General features: G+C 40.5%; 1 protein-coding gene across 7 annotated transcripts in view; it reads left to right on the forward strand.

The window, feature by feature from the left end:
• UNC80 (unc-80 homolog, NALCN channel complex subunit) overlaps positions 1 to 18,035 on the forward strand; it is a 228,877-nt gene that overhangs the window by 62,186 nt on the left and 148,656 nt on the right. For all 7 annotated transcript variants that reach the window (XM_044937752.2, XM_044937753.2, XM_044937750.2 and 4 more), the window contains exons 15-20: positions 167 to 314; positions 3,138 to 3,286; positions 5,433 to 5,599; positions 6,573 to 6,671; positions 10,962 to 11,170; positions 12,339 to 12,445. In XM_044937752.2, the coding sequence (XP_044793687.1) occupies positions 167 to 314; positions 3,138 to 3,286; positions 5,433 to 5,599; positions 6,573 to 6,671; positions 10,962 to 11,170; positions 12,339 to 12,445 (879 nt within the window). The remainder of the gene's footprint in view (positions 1 to 166; positions 315 to 3,137; positions 3,287 to 5,432; positions 5,600 to 6,572; positions 6,672 to 10,961; positions 11,171 to 12,338; positions 12,446 to 18,035) is intronic.

The raw sequence follows: 18,035 nt of genomic DNA on the forward strand, positions 1-18,035 counted from the left end.
CTGCACATCTCAGTCTCAGATGTGAAGGGCTGGCAGAGCTGGCAAATTACCAACCAGGAGGGGTGCATGGGGACCTTTGCCTTCTGAAGGCTTCTGTCTGAAATCAGTGGTATCCCCAGCGTAAGCTGGTACCTGTGACTTCTTCACTTTTCTTCCTTCCTTGCAGGCCCAGAACTGCCTCACTAAGCTATACAAGCTAGATAAGATGCAGTTCCGACAAACCATGAGGGATTACGTGAACAAGGACTCTCTCAATAACGTAGTGGACTTCTTGCATGCTTTGCTAGGATTTTGTATGGAGCCGGTCACTGACAGTAAGTAAAGCTGTGCCGAGTTATAGGAGAAATCGCTGCGAGGTGAAGCAGGTAGTGTTTCTGAGGCACCCTAAATCTGTGGTAATAGAATGGAGAGGAAAAGATATATGTTTGTGTGTGTGTGTGTGCATGAACGTTGAGTCTTGTGTGTAATAAAATATGAATGTGAGAAGCTTGCCCATCATCTTTGAAGATACATTTTGGAGGCCTTTTGAGGACAACTTAGCTCAGCAAATGGGAACTCAACTCGGTAAAGCCACGACACCCTCAGCTGCAGTGCCACTATCCTCACGCCCTGCTCACGGCACGCCTCTCTCTCAGGTGACTTTTTTGTATGACTGCTGAGGCAAGGATCAAGGAACAAAAGAATATTTTCATTAGTTCAACAAAATGAAGTGAGCACCTTTTATGTGCTTGGTGATTTTTTCACAAGATAAAATAGGAAAGAGAAAAAAATGACTGCAGTAAACATAGTAGTAATGTAACTTCGATATATACATACACTGAACCAAAAAAAACGGACAAAGGGATCTATAGATAGGCCCATAGCTTTATGGCTTTAAGAAAACTCCATCATAGAGCCCTATATTACAGGAATAGACCAGTGAACCCAGATGGCATCCACAATCAATGAACACTTTCAGTACCACTTGAATACAAATACAGTAATGGAATGAAGGTGATGCATGAAGCCTGAGTTGAGTAAAATACACATTTTAATTTAAAGCCTGGGAAGAAGCATCTTTTTAGTATAGGTTTTTATGGTTTATATAGTATTAATGTGATAGTTATAGATGGGGAAATAGTGGAAACAGTGTCAGACTTTATTTTTTGGGGCTCCAAAATCACTGCAGATGGTGATTGCAGCCATGAAATTAAAAGACACTTACTCCTTGGAAGGAAAGTTATGACCAACCTAGACAGCATATTGAAAAGCAGAGACATTACTCTGCCAACAAAGGTCTGTCTAGTCAAGGCTATGGTTTTTCCAGTAGTCACGTATGGATGTGAAAGTTGGACTGTGAAGAAAGCTGAGTGCCGAAGAATTGATGCTTTTGAACTGTGGTGTTGGAGAAGACTCTTGAGAGTCCCTTGGACAACATGGAGATCCAACCAGTCCATTCTGAAGGAGATCAGCCCTGGGATTTCTTTGGAAGGAATGATGCTAAAGCTGAAACTCCAGTACTTTGGCCACCTCATGCGAAGAGTTGACTCACTGGAAAAGACTCTGATGCTGGGAGGGATTGGGGGCAGGAAGAGAAGGGGACGACAGAGCATCACTGACTCAATGCACGTGAATTTGAGTGAACTCCGGGAGATGGTGATGGACAGGGAGGCCTGGAGTGCTGCGATTCATGGGGTTGCAAAGAGTCGGACACGACTGAGTGACTGAACTGAACTGAATGTGATAGTGGTTGATTAGATCACAATGGAGCTGTATTTGATGGATTTAGAAAGTTTTTCTGTTTGTACCCCAGGCTTTATTATTTGGTTTTCACATTAAAGGAAAAATATTGTTCCCCTATAGATTCCCTGAAATAATCTATGTTACTGAAGTTGCTTTAATCCAAGCACATAACAGATCTGAAAAACAATGAAGTAAGAATTGGGGTTGAGATACTGCAAGAGAAATTCTTGATTGCATTTTTTTCTCTTTTTAAACCTATTTGAGATAGAAACTATAAGAGCAGACTAAGACATTTCTTTCTGTAATGTAAAGTCTAAAGATAACCCACAGCCCTTTGATACAGACAGTGAGAGGTTAGTCATAAAGTATGTAATCAACACTTTAAAGTAGTGAATTCCCACTGAGATTCTTAAGAAGGTTAAGTGGCTCATAGTGAATCATCCAGCAGATGCATATATTCCTGTTTGATCTGTCTTGAAGCTGCAGGTAACTGGCCCCTACGGTCCACAGGTGGCTTGCAAGCTTGCAATACTCTGGCAAGTCCACAGAACACCTGAAGTGTCCATGGAAATGGGAAAAACTGGAATAAACTGCCACATTGGGTGATGGCCTCAGTTCACTGGCATTTCATGTGTGAATGAATTAGGAGGTGGCTCCAGGAGAGGTTGTAGATTTTTCCAACTTATATGCCCATGGAGTCTCTGGAAGCAAGAAGTTGCTAGAAGTCTTGTGTAGCTTTTGTCCAGAACTCAGTCTCATTTTTGGTTTCTGGTGCTGGTGTTAATTCCCCTACAAGACCCTGTCTCGTCTCTTCCCTCCACTTCCCCACTCACCTAGTTGGCCCTACCTCACTCCACTTCTCACAGACTGAACAGTTTCTGCTGAGAAACCAGCATTCTTCACCACCAAAAAAAGCCAAATCAAGTCTGTCTCCATTGAGGGACCACTTAGTAAACCATCTTTTAAAAAAAATTATTGTCTATCTAAACATTACTTAGGTTTAAAAAATTTTCTTAGGGTCAACAGTTGTCCTCTTTTTGTTGCTAAGATTTATTGATGAAAACATCCACTAAGTGATGGAATATGTCATAGTAATAACCCTGAAGGAGATTATGAGCTGTTTATCTCTAAGTCCTCATTAGATGATCAAATCTGGAGTGGCTTCAATCCTCTGGTTCTGTATTTTTTGTGTGTACATGCTCAGTTGCTCAGTTATGTCTGACTCTTTGCAACCCCATGGACTGCAGTCCACCAGGCTCCTCTGTTCATGAAATTTTCAGACAAGAATACTGAAGTGGGTTGCCAGTATTTTGTGTAGCCCTTCACTAACTCCTGGATGCCAAGTACTTCATTACTTCTTTAAACATTGTACCTGAAAGGAAACACTGCCTTTAATTGGTGCCTTTGCATTCCAGACAAGGCTGGGTTCGGAAATAACTTCACCACGGTGGACAACAAATCCACAGCCCAAAATGTGGAAGGCATCGTCGTCAGCGCAATGTTTAAATCCCTCATCACACGCTGCGCTTCAACTACTCATGAATTGCACAGCCCTGAGAATCTGGTGAGAAGCTCACCTTTTCCTCCCACATAAGTTCTCAGTTTTATGCCATGACCTTGAGAAAGAAGTTGAAATCTAAAACTGTAAAGTTAAAATGTCTATGTATTTTCCCAGTGTCACCAGCAACTCACGGTAGAAACCCTGCAATACCTTTCTCCTCCCTGTCACCTGTCATCGTACCTGCAGATAGGCTTATCTCTTCCATCTCAGAGGTTCTGTGGTAGTTGGTGAAATAGTTGCCAGGTATTCTGAGCCTTTCAGAAAGAAGGTGCTAGAGCCCAGCATGCTGGCTTGTGAAATAAACAAGAGTGTTATACCAAGCTTTTGTTTGAAACCACATTTACTTTAATAACTAATTCAAATATGCTGCTGATCAGGTTTTGTCTTTTTTTATCAAACACCAATCTTTTAGCTACTCTTCACAAAAGACTGTGTTAATTAAACCACCAAGGCCACAAGTAGAGAGCGCCAGGTTTTAAAAGATTAGTGTTTATTGCTGCCAAGAAGATTGTGGTTTGGGATAGTAAAATATAGATGAAGACTGACACATCTGACATGACTAAATGAATTCAGGTCTCTCAGAGGAGTAAAGAAGCATTTCTGTATCTTACTAATCTGTTAGTATAATGACTTTTATGCAGAAATCAGCCCATTGACACATATGGACACTATCTGTTAATCTACTTAAAACAGAGAAATAGTTTTAAGTTATTCTAAATCACTGAAACTATGTATTCACTTGAGATAAACAGAACAAAATCCCGAATGAAAAGGAGTTTGATTTTACTGATTGTAAAGCCTCCTAACAAGGTTCTTGGAGGTTGAGAATAACTTGCATACCATCCATGTGTTCAGTTTGCTCATGGCAAGAAGTAATTTGACAAGTTGATTATAGCATATATGAACTCTTATAAGTCTTAGCCTACATGTGCATGTATAGAAGAAATACTACATTTATTAATTGTATTTAAATCAATTTAAATTTGGCTTTGAACCTCCATTCCACCGGAATGGCTGGAAGTTGAACCTCAGTCATTCTTGGGTCTCCCAACTTCAGAGAGTAGGGCAAATATTCTGAAGTCTTAAGTAGGACCCAGGGCTTGTGGTGAGGCTCCATGGGTGTCAAGCATCAGTTATATCTGTTTGTTCGCATGGTGCTCTCTGCTGCTTAAGGATGGGCACTCTGGTGAATTTGGAACCCTTGTGTTTTGGAGTCTTGCCTTCCATGGAGGAGCTACCACATTGCAGAGTGAGAGCATAAGGCCTTCTTCTCACAGGACCAAAAGGACACTTTATGTTTTCCTCAGTGGCCCTTCCTTCTGCTTTTCTAAAGATCATGGGCATAACTGTCCCAGTGGTCTTAGATTTTGAAATCCAAAGCTCTAAGGTGTTGTTTAGGCTTCTATGTTCTTCTTTGTCATGACCCTTTCCTAAGACACAGAATATACTAACTACCTTCTTAGAGAAGACAGATGGGGAAATGCTGAATGCAAAGCTTAATATCTTAAAAAAAAAAAAAAAGAAAAAAGTCCTGCATTAAATATTGAATCACTAATACGTTGGTTTTAATAGCCTTGTGTCTTTGTAAGTTTATAGTCAAGTTCATGCTCAAATGAGCTACAACATACATATTATTTGCTAAGTCTATGTAGAAAAATGTATCATCCTTGAATGTCAGGCTCTATTAGAATTGTCTAGAAGGTTTAGCGTAATTTATCACAGTGATGCCAAAAATTTGGAGACGTTAAACAGCGACTGAAATCTCTAGTCTAGACAAAATTCTGATTCCCTTATTTTTGCAGGCATCTCTTCAGAAGTCCCAAGAGACATAATTAAAAATTTGGAGATTCAGTTGTTATAAAAGTATAAACTGATGTCTTTCTAATGTCACAGCCAACTTTCTAAATATGTAGCATGGGGACTATCCTTTTTGATACTAAGAATGACAGGCAAGGTTTTTAGTAATGTTACCATAGCAACAATGGAGGGGCAGGATCCCATTAGTTGCACTATAGTAATCTCTCTTCCTTTTATGATCCCAAGGCTCATCTAAGTCCAAGGAATTACCTTCTACCCCTCTTCCTATGAATATTCTTCAAAGACACAACTATCTTTCTTTCCCCACACTTTCCTTGTGGCCTCCAAATAGGGGCTGTATTGCGACATCCGTCAGCTGGTCCAGTTTATCAAGGAGGCCCATGGGAATGTCTTCAGGAGAGTGGCCCTCAGCGCTTTGCTTGACAGTGCTGAGAAGTTGGCACCAGGGAAAAAGGTGGAGGAAAATGAACCGGAATCTAAGCCTGGAAGAGGAAAAAGGTTGGAAGCTTGAGCTCTCTGAATGTGAGGGTTTGCCCAGTCTGTAGAATATAATGTCCTATTGTATTGTCCATGATGTGAAATTCCAGGGCAGGGATGAAGGACTGTCCTGTATGAGTGATACCACTGGCAGGGCCCAGGTGCAGCTTAGAAAACGGAAGAGTTTCCTATTAAACAAATGCTGCCTCTGTATGAATCAGAGCTCAGTTGATCCCAAACTTTCATACACTTGAACCTTACTTCATAGCTCTTACTTATATGGTAAAATGTTATCTATGTTTTAGTCCCTTCAATAGGTATAATTTATATTTTTTGTCCAGAAAGAAAAAGCAATTGCTGATACCATATCATTCTGTTCAGTAAGTAATATTTTTAACATGGTGAAAGATAAACAATTGAGACATGTCCAATTATGTTTTCTTCTAGTAAACGTGAATTTAAGGGCTTTGCAGGTAGCTCAGTGGTAAAGATTCTGTCTGCCAATGCAGGAGATGTGGGCTCACTTCTGGGTCAGGAAGATCCCCTGGAGAAGGAAATGGCAACCAATTCCAGTATTCTTGCCTAGGAAATTCCATGGACAGAGGAGCCTGGCAGGCTATAGTCCATGGGCTCACAAAGAGTTGGACATGACTTAGTGTCTAAACAACAATAAGAAGCATGAATTTATTGTATGCCTGTTCTATAAGAAATGTCACTTATGAAGAGTAAAAGAAATGCCTCAATTTAACATCCTGCCTGCAGTTACTGCCTCTGTGTGCAATGATGGTATTATAGTGTTCTCAGGCAATAATGCAGCTAGGTCGTAAGTTAAATGGTAGGACATAAATTCCATAGCACATAGACTCATGATGGTATAGGGGGTGTGCCGTCCATTTAGGTTGTCTGTAACAGTGTTTTGCTTTATGAAGTCTATGAATTACTGAGAAGTGGTGTCCTGCTCTGCTGTGATTGGTGGAATGCACCATTTGCACAGGTCAGAGGCGGGAAGCGTGGTGGATAAAGGCCAGGTGACCGCCGCACCTGAGGAATGTCGCAGCTTTATGTCCGGTCGCCCCTCACAGACTCCAGAGCAGTAAGTAGAATTAGCTTTGTCTCCAATGCAATGGGCTGAGCACTTCCCCCTGGAAGAAATTCTATTTCCCAAGCTGCTATTTACTTTTCCTATCTGCTGAACTTCTCCTTGCTTCTGCCCTTTACTTTTCATTCCCGTGCGGCTTATCTCTACAGGCTCAAATCACAAGTAATCAACTTCATGCTTCCAGGAAGCCTCCCTCACCGCCTTTCCTATTTCCCGCCTCTACCCCACTCTGTCTTCTATGCACAATCTTGCAGGTAAATCTTGAAATGTAGTGTGTAAAGCAGGTACAAGGGTGATGTCGTCCACTTTCTTGCTTAAAATATCTCTTATAAATCACTTATAACTGTCAGCAATTGAAGCTTTATCCAGAAATATATAAGATAATCTTCTCTCATGTCCAGCTGTACCTGAAACAGACTCATCCGTTTCATCTTGGTTCTCTCCCGAGATCCACTCCACTGCCTCTGATATCAATTTATTTCCACTTTTGATAATGGCAATATCAAAAGCATCATGAAAATAGTGCCCCCAGAAAATGTTAGGATTATTGTAGAAACTAAATACAGTCTAGTTCTATGCAAGACTCATTTGTATTCATTCTTCTTTTGAGACCTATGTACTCATAAGTGATGTTGATCAATACTTAAAATATGATCCTTTTAGTATGCCATTCTATCTCCCATAACCATTATTTAGTACAAAATGATTATTCTTCCAGAAATTCTGTAGGGTATTCTAGGTTTTATGGTATCCCCTCTGTACAGTCAAGGAAATCATGTCATCACATAGGACCCTGGCAACCCACAACAAGCACGCAAAACCTTTAAGGAACAAAAAGCCTGCACAGTTCTTATAGCCCTTCATAATTTTAGAAACTGTCCCTAAAATGAGTGAGTAAAAGTAGTTCAGTGGCTCAGTTGTGTCCAACTCTTTGCAAGCCCATGGACTGCAGCATGCCAGGCTTCCCTGTCCATCACCAATTCCCGGAGCTTGTTCACTCTTGTCCATCAAGTCAGTGATGCAAGTAAGGAGAAGGTAAATCAACTCCATGGGTCCAGCAACCATGTGAGTTTTTACTTAACTACTACAGCCCCAGTGCCTCAGTGGGCCTTGCTGGGTCCATAGTAGGCTCTCAATATATATCAAGAATGAATGTATGACAGTCAATGAAAGGATGGACTTATTGAATTACCATTAAGCCTTTGTCTTCTTTAATTTCTATTCTCAAAATTGAAGTTTAGTTTTTCGTTTAAAGAAGTTTTTAAGGACATAGTGAAAACCCAAACATAAGTTCTAAGGGGGAAAAAAAGTGAAAAGCAAAGATTTGTCTGTAGCTGAATAACCAACCACAAGACTAGTTAAAAGCCCTTATATGCAAAATCTATCCAAAAAAATTGAGAGAGGACTTTTTTTCCCCAAAATAACACTAACAACTATTGAGTTAATCTGAACAATAAGAATGATTTAATAAGTTAACTAGATGTAAAACATAAAGCTATCTACCTTGATAGGTGATCTAGTTTCCTCAATTGCAGATACTCTCTTTCTGTAGTTTTATAAATACCACCTGATTTCTTAGCATTTAGCACGTGTCTATTCTCTCCCTTGAGGAAAGATACATGTTTTAATATGCCTTTACATAGCAATTTGCACTTGGAGGGATGTCATAGAATGTCAAGTATGGGAATTTCCTCTGATCCAAGTGGGCACAGGAGATGAGCTGCCACATGTCCTCTGTTTAGCACTGAAGAAAGGTAGGTGGGTAATCTTGGCTCCTACTCTGTCTTCTCTCTCTCTCTGTTCCTATTCCCTCCCCTTCATACCCTTTGCTTCTCCATTTTCCCTCTTAAAAATCACATTAACTGAGTGATATTAAAAGCAGTTGTATGTGCCCATTTCTCTGAAACTCATGATTGATACATACCCTTTGGACAAAGCTGATTTGGCACTTTATTGTAAAGCTGATCAATTATAGCTTCCCTGGATATTTCCCCACTCAGGCCACATAGTCAATACTCTCATCATTGTGTTACACATTCCTCAAAGATAAAAAATGCTTCATACACTGTGAGCATTTGATAAAATAACAGGGAAGTCAAATTTGGAAACACTGATTTAAATTCACACTGTAGGGCTTCCCTGGTGGCTCAGGCAGTAAAGAATCCACCTGTAATGTGGGAGACCTGGGTTCGATCCCTGGTTTGGGAGTATCCCCTGGAGGAAGGCATGGCAACCCACTCCAGTGTTCTTGCCTGGAGAATCCCCATGGACAAAGAAGTCTGGTGGGTTATAGGCCATGAGGTTGGAACGAGTTAGACATGACTGAGCAACTAAGCACCACAATATTTGAGAAGCAGAATGTCCTGAATGAAAATAATAATTAAAAATTTTGGGCTTCCCTGGTGGCTCAGTGTTGAAGAATCTGCCTGGCAATACAGGAGACAAGGGTTCGATCTCTTATCTGAGAAGATCCCACATGCCACAGGGCGACTAAGCCCGCGCACCACAACTACTGAGCCTCGTGCTCTGGAACCCAGAAGCTACAACTGCTGAGCCCATGCACCGCAACTACTGAAGCCTGTGTGCCAAGAGCCTGTGCTCCACAACGAGGGTAGACACCACGATGAGAAACCCTCCCACTGCAGCTAGAGAGTAGCCCTCGCAGCAACAGAGACTGAGCACAGCCAAAAATGAATACATACAATTATTTTTAAAATGATAGTTAAAGGTTTTTATTACTCTCATGACATTTTGAGAGAGAAAACCTACATCCCTCTATAAATATCCCCAGAAAATGATTGCTTTTATACAGTACCATCAAATTTTAGGTAGATCCCAGGTATAACCCCAATGCTTATAAATAAATCATTACCTAAAACCCCCAAAACAAATTTCATCATATGTTACTCTTTTCTCTAACCTTTTCTTTCCAAATGACTAAAGTAATATATGTTGATCAAGTTGCCAAATGTGGAAAACACACACAAAAAAACATAGAGAAAAATAATTTTAAAATCAAAATACCTTCAGCTAGAGATAACCACTGTCAACATTTGGTATATTATGTTGGATACACATTTGAGCATGTGCACACACAGTTTACACACAGACACATAATCACATGTGTGCTTCTTTAAAAAAATTAACCTGATGATAACCTGCTTAATCCATTTATTTGACCACTGCCTTTTAACTTTACAATATATCGTGAATGTACCCCTTTTCATTAGTCTTATGAAAATAGCATTTTAATGACTACGGAGGGTGCCATCTTATGGAAGTCCCAGAATTTCTTCAACTCTTTCCCTAGAATTGAATATTGAAATTGTTTCCAGTGTTTTAACATTGGCCCAAAATCTCAGTGAGCATCTAACATCTTAGTATGTTGTTCCATCATTTCCTGGGAATAACTTCCTGGAAGTTGAATTTCTGTGTCCTTGTTGTAGACATAGGCTTTACATCACATATTACCAAATTAACTTCCAGAAAGGTTGAATCATTCTATCACCATGACTGTATCATAGTACCCTTGCTTTCTCTCCATCTCCCTACCCCTTCTTAATCTTTGTCTTTTTAATGAGTGAAAATAGGGATCTGATTTCAACTGGCCCTTTTTTTTGTTAATACCTAATGAAATTAAACTCTGTATTACCATTCGCCACTTGTCTTTCTTCTCTTGTGAAATGCCCTAGTCAAAAATCCCTTTGGCAGTATTCCCATTTGTCTTATTGTCAGACTAAACTTTTTTTTTTACTTTTAAGCCTTAAGATTCTTTGACATAAGAAAGCTAAATAATCAGGCATCATAAAAATAACAGTGAATAATTATGGTATGATGCATTCCCTGGGTGTGGTGATTATATTTTATTTATTCATGCATTCAAATATTTGTACGGTCCTGAGGTGGAGATGAGGGTGGAATATGGTACTACACACTGCTCAGGGAACTTCAAAGAAAAAGTTAAATATCTACTGACACTGTAAGTGTTTTTTTATGACCCACACTCACAGACTATTACCTGCAATAATATTTAGTCTTACCTTATGGTTGAAACAAAATGATGACCTCAACTTGACAGCTGAGCTGTAACTATTCTCAGGAAGAGCTCAGAGAGTCAAGCTGGGTCTTCCGCCTTCCATTCCCACTCTGCCCCTTGCTAATCCCAGCCCATCACAGGTCATCCTGCATGATTTGCCTCCGTGTCACTGACAGGAGGTTGAAAGAGAGTTAAGAGACTTTCACATGTGTTGTCAGACATTTAATCATCCCCTTGCCTGCTTTCAGCGATGAACAAATGCAAGGGGGAAACCTGGGGCGAAAAGATTTCTGGCGTAAGATGTTCAAATCCCAGAGTGCAGCGAGCGACACCAGCAGCCAGTCTGAGCAAGACACTTCAGAATGCACCACTGCCCATTCAGGGACCACCTCTGACAGGCGCGCCCGCTCCCGGTCCCGCAGGATTTCACTCCGGAAGAAGCTTAAACTTCCCATAGGTAAAAGTATGTCTTTTTTATTTTACGGTTTCTCTTATTCCCTGCCATGTCCTCAGATCAGCTCATAATCAGAACAGAGCAATGCATGGGAAAGTAGAGAAAGGGAAAGCTTTCAAGTCACAAACCCTAGGGTGATTCATTCATTCATTCATTTCTTTCAGCAGGTATTTCTCAAACCTTTACTGTGAGCTTCTAGGGTGTGCAAACACTGTGCTAAACTTCAGTGATTAAATGATGAGCATCATTTCACAGTGTCTGACTTTGCTGAACTTACAATCTATGAGGGGTGGCAACCACTAAAGCAGATCATTATACAACAAAGTATAGTTGCAAGCTATGAATTTTATGAAGGAAATCTACATGGTGCTGTGAAAGCATGCAATAGCAAGACCCAATCTAAATAGGAAGAGGAGACAGAAATCAGGGAAGGCATCCTGAAGGAAGTGACATTAGTATCTGCAGAGTACTTGGGAGAAGGAGGAAGGAGAGCACTCCAAGTGGTAGCAATGCAATATGAAAAGGTATTAGGAGGGAGGGACATGGAAGAACTGAGACAAGAGCGTCTGTATGACAATGGTGGAGCCATAGAGACCAGAGTATTGTGGGCCTTGCAGGTCACCTGGCTCTTCATCTTTTAGCCCTACAGAGGCCAGATGGGATGTTGAACAGGGGGGTAACATAAGCCATAAGCAAGTAGATTTTTTTTCTAGAAAATCACTGCATGGAAAACATACTGGAGGCAGCATGAGTAGATAAGGGAGATCAGATAGAAAGCTGCATTATGGTCCAGGTACAAGTAACAGTAGCTTAGACTGGGTGGTGACCATGTAGACGGAAAGAAATGGACATATTTGAGAGATACTTAGGAGGTAAAATCAACAGGACTTAATGGAAGATGTGAAATTTGACAAGGACTACATGGATTACACTTTTAATCACCCAAGAGGCCCAGGTTCTTTTTGTCCTGATCTTAGTCATGTGATCTTACAGTCCAACAGTGAATGTTTTTGTTCAAAGCATGTACATTTTGAAAACAATTTTTGTTCACTTTTGTTTATATTGGGTCCTGTAATTTTCATTGCTTTTTGGGCCCATGCCAACATTTTTGTCTAATCCATTTGGGAGAAAATGCTATAATGGTCTAAATTTTTTAAAAATTATTAACTAGGAAACTGGCTGAAACGCTCATCCCTCTCGGGCCTGGCAGATGGCGTGGAAGACCTCCTGGACATCAGTTCTGTGGACCGCCTGTCTTTCATCAGGCAAAGCTCCAAGGTAAACAGGACGTTACTTACGTAAGGGAATGTTGTAGTCACTAATAGAAAAATGTCAGGGCTGAGAAGTGCTAAACACCTGGAGGGGCTGAAGAAATTCTCTTCACGTTTAGTAAGTTTGGGGAACTTAAATGAACTATGGAAACTAAGATGTCTTAGTATTCAGATCAGATCAGATCAGTTGCTCAGTCGTGTCTGACTCTTTGCTACCCCATGAATCACAGCACGCCAGGCCTCCCTGTCCATCACCAACTCCCGGAGTTCACTCAGACTCACGTCCATCGAGACAGTGATGCCATCCAGCCATCTCATCCTCTGTTGTCCCCTTCTCCTCCTGCCCCCAATCCCTCCCAGCATAAGACTTTTTTCCAATAAGTCAACTCTTCGCATGAGGTGGCCAAAGTACTGGAGTTTCAGCTTTAGCATCATTCCTTCCAAAGAAATCCCAGGGCTGATCTCCTTCAGAATGGACTGGTTGGATCTCCTTGCAGTCCAAGGGACTCTCAAGAGTCTTCTCCCACACCACAGTTCAAAAGCATCAATTCTTCGGTGCTCAGCCTTCTTCACAGACCAACTCTCACATCCATACATGACCACAGGAAAAACCATAGCCTTGACTAGACGAACCTTTGGTGGCAATGTCTCTGCTTTTGAATATACTATCTAGGTTGGTCATAAGCTTCCTTCCAAGGAGTAAGTGTCTTTTAATTTCATGGCTGCAGTCACCATCTGTAGTGATTTTGGAGCCCAGAAAAATAAAGTCTGACACTGTTTCCCCTGTTTCCCCATCTATTTCCCATGAAGTGGTAAGACCAGATGCCATGATCTTCGTTTTGTGAATGTTGAGCTTTAAGCCAACTTTTTCACTCTCCACTTTCACTTTCATCAAGAGGCTTTTTAGTTCCTCTTCACTTTCTGCCATAAGGGTGGTGTCATCTGCATATCTGAGGTTATTGATATTTCTCCCGGCAATCTTGATTACAGCTTGTGTTCCTCCAGTCCAGCGTTTCTCATGATGTACTCTGCATATAAGTTAAATAAGCAGGGTGACAATATACAGCCTTGACGAACTCCTTTTCCTATTTGGAACCAGTCTGTTGTTCCATGTCCAGTTCTAACTGTTGCTTCCTGACCTGCATACAAATTTCTCAAGAGGCAGATCAGGTGGTCTGGTATTCCCATCTCCTTCAGAATTTTCCACAGTTGATTGTGATCCACACAGTCAAAGGCTTTGGCATAGTCAATAAAGCAGAAATAGATGGTTTTCTGGAACTCTCTTGCTTTTTCTATGATCCAGCGGATGTTGGCAATTTGATCTCTGGTTCCTCTGCCTTTTCTAAAACCAGCTTGAACGTCAGGAAGTTCATGGTTCACATATTGCTGAAGCCTGGCTTGGAGAATTTTGAGCATTACTAGCGTGTTAGATGAGTGCAATTATGCAGTAGTTTGAGCATTCTTTGGCATTGCCTTTCTTTGGGATTGGAATGCAAACTGACCTTTTCCAGTCCTGTGGCCACTGCTGAGTTTTCCAAATTTGCTGGCATATTGAGTGCAGCACTTTCACAGCATCATCTTTCAGGATTTGGAATAGTTCAACTGGAATTCCATCACCTCCACTAGCTTTGTTCGTAGTGATGCTTTCTAAGGCCCACTTGACTTCACATTCCAGGATGTCTGGCTTTAGGTCAGTGATCACACCATTGTTATTATCTGGGTCGTGAAGATCTTTTTTTGTACAGTTCTTCTGTGTTTTCTTGCCATCTCTTCTTAATATCTTCTGCTTCTGTTAGGTCCAATCACAGAAAGGAAAACAGTGACAAAAACTTTAAATAAAATTGTAATGCAGCTATAAAGAGGTATATAGCTATTTGTGCTCGTGCTCAGTTGTGTCTGACTCTTTGTGACCCAGTGGACTATAGTCCACCAAACTCTTCCATCCATGAAATTTTCCAGGCAAGTATACTGGAGTGGGTCTCCGTTTCCTCTTCCAGGGGATTTCTGGGTCCAGGGTTCGAACTTGCGTCTCCTACATTGGCAGGCAGATTCTTTACTACTGAGTCACCCGGGAAGCCCATATAGATATTAATTCCCAGCTACTTTTAACACACGTGAAATCCTCACATTTTGAGATCCTGTCGAAGGACACATAACTATACAATGTGCATAGATTTCTTTTATACACACACAGAGTTTATCTTTGTTCCCTCCTTTTCCTACCATCTGAACCATTCTCCCCATTGACAAGAACAAAGAAGCTCAGGGTGATTTTTCCCACTTATGGCCTTCATCTGTTAAGCATCATAGTAGCCTGCAGTTTGGAAAAGGTCATAATTCTTACTGAAAGCATTTCTGATAAGAATCTTTCTTGTGACTGGTTTGTGGTCTGCTCACAGTAATTGTTGGTGTGTGATAGAAGTTACATTCCTTTATATACAATTTGCCTAAACTTTTTCTTCCTAGATCTCACTAAAACCAATTTTCTTCTATCTCTTTCAAAAATAATGTTTTTAAATTATAAAAAGAATATAGCAATATTATGAGACATTTAGAAGATATATTTGTAATTCCTCCTTCATATTCTTTTTATTAAAATTTGGCCAAGTATTTGAGAGTCTGTGAAGTATATAGCTTCTTTGCTTTGCTATAAACACATTTTAAGCATTAGGGGGGAAAGCATGTTATTGCACTTTAATTATAGGACACCTTGTGAATTCATTTTTACTGATTCTTGCATAGAGATTTGAAATCTTCTATTTGGCTATCTTTTACTTTCATCTGATTCTCAGCTGTGGTGTTTTTTATAAAGGATGAATATGACTTGTTCATAAATTTGAGTTTGGACTTTAGCAGAATTAAACTCTAAGACTATCTCAATTATTTGCTAAACTATTTTCATAGCGCCCAATTATTTTACTTTCAATCTATGATCAAGACTCTCCTTCAAAGTATAGTTATAAGTGATGTCTTTTTTGGTACATGGAAATAAACTCTACAGACTAGCTAACCAGATATGGAAATCAGAAAAAATGAAGTAACTTTTATATTATAAACAAATTATTTTTCAAGGTAAAGGTCAAGTTCAGTTCAGTCGCTCGTCATGTTTGACTCTTTGTGACGTCATAAACCCCAGCACGCCAGGCCTCCCTGTCTATCACCAACTGCCGGAGTCTACCCAAAACCATATCCATTGGGTCGGTGATGCCATCCAACCATCTCATCCTCTGTTATCCCTTTCTCCTCCTGCCCTCAATCTTTCCCAGCATCAGGGTCTTTTCAAATGAGTCAGCTCTTCACATCAGGTGGCCAAAGTATTGAAGTCTCAGCTTCAACATCAGTCCTTCCCATGAACACCCAGGACTGATCTCCTTAGGATGGACTGGTTGGATCTCCTTGCAGTCAGTCCAAGGGACTCTCAAGAGTCTCCTCCAATACCACAGTTCAAAAGCATCAATTCTTCAGTGTCAGGTTCCTTTATAGTCCAACTCTCACATCCATACATGACCACTGGAAAAACCATAGCCTTGACTAGACGGAACTTTGTTGAAAAAGTAATGTCTCTGCTTTTTAATATGCTGTCTAGGTTGGTCATAACTTTCCTTCCAAGGAGCAAGTGTCTTTTAATTTCATGGCTGCAATCACCATCTGCAGTGATTTTGGAGCCCAGAAAACTAAAGTCAGCCACTGTTTCCACTGAATCCCCATCTATTTACCATGAAGTGATGGGACTGGATGCCATAATCTTAGTTTTCTGAATGTTGAGCTTTAAGCCAACTTTTTCACTCTCCTCTTTCACCTTCATCAAGAGGCTCTTTAGTTTTTCTTCACTTTAAGCCATAGGGGTGGTGTCATCTGCATATCTGAGGTTACTGATATTTCTCCCAGCAATCTTGATTCCAGCTTGTGCTTCCTCCAGCCCAGCGTTTCTCACAATGTACTCTGCATGTAAGTTAAATAAGCAGGGTGACAGTATACAGCCTTGACGTACTCCTTTTCCTATTTGGAACCAGTCTGTTGTTTCATGTCTAGTTCTACCTGTTGCTTCCTGACCTGCATATAGGTTTCTCAAGAGGCAGATCAGGTGGTCTGGTATTCCCATCTCCTTCAGAATTTTCCACAGTTTATTGTGATCCACACAGTCAAAGGCTTTGGCATAGTCAATAAAGCAGAAATAGATGGTTTTCTGGAACTCTCTTGCCTTTTCCATGATCCAACAGATGTTGGCAATTTGATCTCTGGTTCCTCTGCCTTTTCTAAAACCAGCTTGAACATCAGGAAGTTCACAGTTTACATATTGTTGAAGCCTGGCTTGGAGAATTTTGAGCATTACTTTAATAGCGTGTGAGATGAGTGCAATTGTGTAGTAGTTTGAGCATTCTTTGGCATTGCCTCTCTTTGGGATTGGAATGAAAACTGACCTTTTCCAGTCCCGTGACCACTGCTGAGTTTTCCAAATTTGCTGACAAATTGAGTGCAGCACTTTCACAGCATCATCTTTCAGGATTTGAAATAGCTCAACTGGAATTCCATCACCTCCTCTAGCTTTGTTCAAAGTGATGCTTCCTAAGGCCCACTTGACTTCACATTCCAGGATGTCTGGCTCTAGGTGAGTGATCACACCATTGTGATTATCTGGGCTGTGAAGATCTTTTTTGTACAGTTCTTCTGTGTATTCTTGCCACCTTTTCTTAATATATTCTGCTTGTGTTAGGTCCATACCATTTCTGTCCTTTATTGAGCCCATCTTTGCAGGAAATGTTCCCTTGGTATCTCTTAATTTTCTTGAAGAGATCTCTAGTTTTTCCCATTCTATTGTTTTCCTCTATTTCTTTGCACTGATCACTGAGGAAGGCTTTCTTATCTCTCCTTGCTATTCTTTGGAACTCTGCATTCAAATGGGTATATCTTTCCTTTTCTTCTTTGATTTTGGCTTCTCTTCTTTTCACAGCTGTTTATAAGTCCTCTTTAGACAGCCATTTTGCTTTTTTTTTTCATTTCTTTCTCTTGGGGATCGTCTTGATCCCTGTCTCCTGTACAATGTCATGAACCTCTGTCCATAGTTCATCAGGCACTCTGTCTATCAGATCTAGTCCCTTAAATCTATTTCTCACTTCCACTGTATAGTCATAAGGGGTTTGATTTAGGTCATACCTGAATGGTCTAGTGGTTTTCCCCATTTTCTTCAATTTAAGTCTGAATTTGGCAATAAGGAGTTCATGATCTGAGCCACAGTCAACTCCCTGTCTTGTTTTTGCTGACTGTATAGAGCTTCTCCATCTTTGGCTGCAAAGAATATAATCAGTCTGATTTCTGTGTTGACCATCAGGTGATGTCCATGTGTGTAGTCTTCTCTTGTGTTGGAAGAAGGTGTTTGCTATGACCAGTGCATTCTCTTGGCAGAACTCTATTAGCCTTTGCCCTACTTCATTCTGTACTCCAAGGCAAATTTGCCTGTTATTCCAGGTGTTTTCTTGACTTCCTACTTTTGCATTCCAGTCCCCTATAATGAAAACATCTTTTGGGGGTGTTAGTTCTAGAAGGTCTTGTAGATCTTCATAGAACCATTCAACTTCAGCTTCTTAAGCATTACTAGT

This window comes from Bubalus bubalis, chromosome 2, assembly GCF_019923935.1.
Source record: "Bubalus bubalis isolate 160015118507 breed Murrah chromosome 2, NDDB_SH_1, whole genome shotgun sequence".
Taxonomy (NCBI): domain Eukaryota; kingdom Metazoa; phylum Chordata; class Mammalia; order Artiodactyla; family Bovidae; genus Bubalus; species Bubalus bubalis.